This window comes from Gymnoscopelus braueri (genome assembly GCF_963280865.1).
Source record: "Gymnoscopelus braueri genome assembly, chromosome: 6".
NCBI classification, from domain to species: domain Eukaryota; kingdom Metazoa; phylum Chordata; class Actinopteri; order Myctophiformes; family Myctophidae; genus Gymnoscopelus; species Gymnoscopelus braueri.
The window spans coordinates 37,446,277-37,452,389 of record NC_137607.1 but is presented as its reverse complement, the minus strand read 5'-3'; the positions used below and the strand labels follow the sequence as shown (position 1 = coordinate 37,452,389).

General features: G+C 42.4%; 1 protein-coding gene across 1 annotated transcript; it reads left to right on the top strand.

Annotated features, from left to right (window-relative positions):
- Positions 1-3,915: 3,915 nt before the first annotated feature.
- On the top strand, positions 3,916-6,113 carry LOC308087793 (diencephalon/mesencephalon homeobox protein 1-A-like; the record flags this gene model as incomplete). Its single annotated transcript, XM_080431959.1, has 4 exons — positions 3,916-4,069; positions 4,616-4,794; positions 4,965-5,412; positions 5,689-6,113. The coding sequence occupies 4 exons, from the start codon at positions 3,916-3,918 to the stop codon at positions 6,111-6,113; spliced, it is 1,206 nt and encodes a 401-aa protein (XP_080288085.1).

The following is a 6,113-nucleotide window of genomic DNA, read 5'->3' as shown; positions in this document are numbered from 1 at the left end:
TCTAACATTTATGAGGAAATTAACCTCAGATCACCTGACTTATCATTCTTGTTGATTTTTAGATAACATTGCACATGAGATACTGCATGCGTGTAACTTTTTATTAACAGATTGTTATTATTAGTTACTTGCCCTTTGACCTCACCTATACATCTGAGTGCTATACCATACACCACAGTCCTGTGTTTAATTTAATACAAATGTGCTGTGCACTGTCTGCACTGGATTCAGTAAAGATGATAAAGTGAATGAGTTAAAGGCCTTCCGTATAAAACAATGCCCTTGCACCTGCAGACATTGTATTACTATGTTCCCACAGTGTTTCCGCTGTTACTCCATTAACAAGCTCTTTTAATTGTATAGCCTGCATCCATCACCAACAACAGCCACAGTGAAAATAACAGCAGCAATAATCTTGAAAATACACTAATAACAATACTGGTGTTACATTATTTTGGCTACAAATGCACACTTCACATCAGATCTGAAACATGAAAATGGCATTTAATGTGTGTGCGAACTGGCAGCATGGATTATAGCAGTGGTTCACAAACTTTTCAGCCCAAGACCCAAAAGAGAAATTCATGAAATTCATGAAATTCATGAAATTCATTGATTTGTTTTTTTGATTCATGAAAAAAGTAAACATTATTTTATTTTAAAGTTTTGACATTTACTCGTGACCCATAAAAAAATGGTCCGTGACCCAAAGTTAGGTCCCGACCCACTGTTTGAAAACCACTGGATTATAGCATGGAGTATTGAGAAAGAGAAGGGGGGGTGTGCTGGTCGACCAGGAGAAAGCGATGTGATTGGCACAGCAAAAGAGCCGTTATAAATCCCGGTGTGACCTCACCGACAGCGCTTTAAAGCTGCTCCGTGTGCCCACATCACCCCCATACACCATCACATCCCATCAGCATACTGTCACCTCACTGCTGGGTCCCACTGAAGAGCCAGGGGACGGAACTTATACGGAATACATATACGGTCTGTTATTTATACCAAGGAAGGAAGCTCTCTTATAGTTATTAGCCTACAATGAACTGCAGCGGACGGAGTTTGGAAACGAATATTTAAAGCAACACTTTTGCAGCAAAACATCCCAACGGCTTCTTTGAGCAGAACTCGATTCGAAATCTATACAAGACTGCAGTGAAAGGTAAGAAAGAACTATTTTTTGGGGGAAATGGATCTCTCTCTCTCTCTCTCTCTCTCTCTCTCTCTCTCTCTCTCTCTCTCTCTCTCTCTCTCTCTCTCTCTCGCTCTCTCTCTCTCTGTCTATATATATATATATATATATATATATATATATATATATATATATATATATATATGCTACTTGTCGCGTTTATAATTCTTGAGTTCGCCAACCCACGGACTTACGGAAAACAGTTCAATATTATTGCATTGTTGTTGTAACTTTTTCGTGCTTTTGCTTTATAGTTTTTTTGTTGTTGTTTTGTTTAGTTTTTCTTCACCGTATTTATTTCCACGAAAGCCTATCCATCTGACTAGACCTAATCCAGAAACAGTTTCGAACTGATTAACCGAGTTTAACTTTAGATAATTCGATGTATTAACTCTGAATTATCCCTATTTCGTTTCATATATCAGCCCGACGCTTTCAATGCCCCGACTTGAAGTGATGCCATGCATGGTAGAGCATGATGCCATGGGCCTCCGGCAACATTTAGTCCTGCAAGTCATAAATCCATAACAATTAACATAATGAGGCTTAAATCATCACCCAAGGCTACCGTATATTCTTTGTCCCGAAAGACTGAGCATATGCTCAATATTATGAGCTACACGGTGTATCATATCATCATAAGTAAATAGCCTTCTCTTCTCAAATAAAAAGGACACATTGAAAAGCAATTTGTAACTTATTAAAGGCTGTTGTTGGCACACACACACACACACACACACACACACACACACACACACACACACACACACACACACACACACACACACACACACACACACACACACACACCTTTCACGTGTCAGGACTCAGGACTGATGATAAATTAATAGCCTTGTAATAGTTGAAACCTATTTGCACGTACATTAGACAGGAGGCCAACTGGGGACCCCCATGCATATTTCACTGAAGACTTACCATACATCTCCGATAGGCCCCCGGGCGTTCCAAGCCGGCCTGGGACCCACCACCATAGATTGAAATAAACGGCCCCCATTCATTCTGAAAGTAAATATTTTGCCCCCTCTGTCAAAGCTAATATAGCCGGCAGAAGTTTACGGGGTTCCCTTCCCACCCGAGGCTAAAAATATGTCCTTTAGAAAAATATGCTGACAACTATTCTCATATGATTTTAGGTCATGAGGTATTAAATGCACAATTTGCCAACTGCGGCGCTTTTGCATGAAACGCTTTAGTTCAATAAAGCCTCATGTTGCATGATTGACAATTAATTCCTGTAGGACGCTTTCCTGTTTTTTCTCCCAATAGAGGTTATTTAAAGCGGTAAAAAATATTGGATAGTAGGTAGGTCCTAGGTGTACCCGACGAAGAAACAAATATAATAATAACACTAAGAATAGCTTATTATTATTATTACTACACTATTTGTATTGCAATTTTAGACTATTTAATTTGATCCTGACCGTTCCTAACTAATAAATAGCAAATAATGATAGTACAATTTATGCCATCACTTTAACAACATATTTGTATGGCCTAACAGTGGCATGAAATATAGGCTGGCAGTTTGAAATAATGTAATAATAATAATAATAATAGTAATAATAATTTAAGATACTTTTGAAGGAGAATGAATACTGATCAAAATACAATATTAGGTCTAAGCCTATTGCGTTTTAATTTAATTACATTACAAAACAGTTTAATTTAGAAGTAAAATGGTTAGCCAAATCATCTGCTTGTCTACAAAGAGAATAAATGGCCTGTTATTCGTTGCTTGCGATTGCGAATGTATACAAGTTGTTCACTCATGGTCATTTTTGCAGGTAAAAAAAGAAAACAATTTAAAGACTCCATATCATTCTTTTTAGCCTAGCCTACTAATTTGAACCCTAAGACCCTGATCATTTCAGACGACCGTTTGACACTGACAGTAACATCCGGTTATTCAGTTTTAAATCTAATAATTTCTCATAATTTGTTTGAGCATTCTCATTTTATTACATGCTTAACTCAAGATTAAATGACCAGAAGAGAGTTTTATATATACAATTACCGAATGAGTTTGTGTACATATGCCGTTATTAAGAACTACCGTGCCTACCTGTTGCTTCTATTAGTGCTCAAAATTGACATTGAAAAACAGTGGTTCTCAACCTGTGGGTCGGGACCCCCAGGGGGTCCCCTCACATGATTTTGAGGGGGTCCCCAGATAACAGGGAAGTGACAATTTAAGGACTTTTTAAGACCATTAAAACATTTAAATACCTACCAAAAAAAAAGAAAGAAAAGAAAAAGACCATTACTGCATCAAAAGTAATCAACTAACTATTCTATAAAAACTGGTCAAACATTGGCCAAATTGTCAAATAATATAAGAAAGGGGCACATTTTTTGAAAATAGCTGATCTACAAGCTCACAACATGGCAACGCGACGCGTTTTGAGTTTGTAGATCAGCTGCTATTTTCACAATATTTAACACAATGTAATGCCTCAACTCCTATAATCCAAGTGCTTGTCATTTCAAATATGATTATTTTGCGGAGTCACGGCCTGAAAAGGTTGAGAACGACTGATTAAAAAAGTTTCCTCTTGTCTTGGTTTTATATAGGCCTATAATTACATGGCTTGAAAATGTACTGCTCCATAAATAAACACTATATGAAGGTATAGCAGGCCAACACCTGATATGATATTCACTGTATTTGTATTTCTTTTTGGATCTCCCCTCTGCAGTCAGTCATGCAGCACTACGGAGTGAACGGGTACTCTCTCCACGCCATGAACTCACTGAGTGCCATGTACAACCTGCACCAGCAGGCGGCGCAACAGGCTCAGCACACACCTGACTACAGGCCGTCCGTGCACGCACTCACCCTGGCAGAGAGATTGGCTGGTAAGAACCAATTGCTCGTTTATCTGTTACTTTACCTTGGTTTTCTGTTGTGTTTCTCTTGTGATCAACAACTTATTGTCTGTCTAATTCAGCCATTCCCAACCGGTGGGCTGGGCCCACTAGTGGTCTGCGAGGTTGATGCAAGTGCGCCCCCAAATGATTGGCAAAACACTAAAGATTTATTGATAATATAGCATTAATAAAAAAAAAGTAATGGTATTTTTTCATTAAAACCTTGAAAAAAATGTTTTCATTGTGATATCGATAAATAGGAATTAGGAACTAACTAAGTATATTACATTAGTTCCACTAATCCATAGAAAATTCACATGGCCCACCCATCTGACCAGATGACCAGATGGGTGGGCCGCGGACACTTTCGAGATTGTCAAGTGGGCCCTGATCCAGAAATGGCTGGGAACCGCTGGTCTAACAGATTTCAGTGAGCATTATTTTAGGACCATTGGTCTTGGCTGTTCTTTTTTCACTTGTCCCTCAAGTTAAATTGGCCATGTTTCTTTTCTTTCAACGGCTGCACATTTCAAGACATCATCCTGGAGGCCCGGTATGGCTCCCAGCACAGAAAGCAGCGGCGCAGTCGTACAGCCTTCACTGCCCAGCAGCTGGAGGCCCTGGAGAAAACCTTCCAGAAAACCCACTACCCTGATGTAGTGATGCGCGAGCGCCTGGCTATGTGCACCAACCTTCCTGAGGCCCGTGTGCAGGTGAGAACCCATAGTGATGATGAATACATGCAGTATAATATATTGTCTGGTCATTACGCTAAAAGATATATATAAATAATATCTATATAATATCAGGAAAGTAACTGAGAGTTACTGAGAATACACGACTCAAGATCTTATTTCATTATAATTGTATTCCTTGTAACCAGGTGTGGTTCAAAAACCGACGGGCTAAGTTCCGTAAGAAGCAACGTAGCCTACAGAAGGAGCAGCTCCAGAAACAGAAGGAGGCCTCGGCGGCTTCCGACGGGTCCCAGGATGACGCCAAGGCCGACCCCTCCGCCACCTCCACAACCACAACCTCAACCACCGCCGCCCTGACCTCTGAGGCCCGCACGCCTCCACCACCCTCGTCCTCCTCCTCCTCCACTCAGTCGGACGCCGAGAGGCTGGGAGGAGCGGCGGCGCGGCCCCAGCCGGGGGAGACGAGCGTGGAGGTGAACGTCACCTCCCCCGAGCCCTCGGACTGCGAGTCAGCGATGGAGGACAATGCAGAGGAGGGGTTAAGGGGGGAGACGAGGGGGGATATGAGAGAGGGGACGGCGGGGGAGCCAGGGAGTGTCTCCCCGTCCTGCAAACGCCTCAGCCCCGCACCAGGTAGGGATCTAACATGCATTTCATTTTGCTCTTTGTACATACCTCCGGAGGATATGCTTTCAGTGACTAGTTGCATTTATTTATCAAGTGTTTTAGTTTTCTTCTTTTCTTTTTTCTTTATTTATTAAAAAAAAAACATTTTACAGAGCTACTGATAGAGTGAAGGATTCAATTAAAAACAAGCATAGAAAAACACATTATATTTATAAGTTATGAGGTCAATGTGTTTGTGTGTGTGTATTTGGATTTCAAACCACTCCTCCTCCTTCCCGTCAGACTCTCCGCTGGGCTCCCCCACCCTCCCATCCTCCAGCAGCGTGACGGCCGGCCTGCCCCAGAGCAACTCCTACGCCTCGTCTCCCCTCAGCCTCTTCCGCCTGCAGGAGCAGTTCCGCCAGCACATGGCCGCCACCAACAACATGAACATGGTCCACTACCCTCCCTTCGAAATGAGCGCCCCGCCCTCGCTGCCCTACCTGGGCATGAACGTCAACATGCCGCCTCCGCTGGGCTCCATGCCCTGCCAGTCGTACTACCAGTCCCTGTCGCAGGCCCAGCAGGTGTGGAACAGCCCCCTGCTCCAGACCGCTCCAGGAAGCCTCCCGGGCAACCTCAACAGCAAGACCACCAGCATTGAGAATCTTCGTCTGCGGGCCAAGCAGCACGCAGCCTCCCTCGGCCTGGACACACTTCCCAACTGA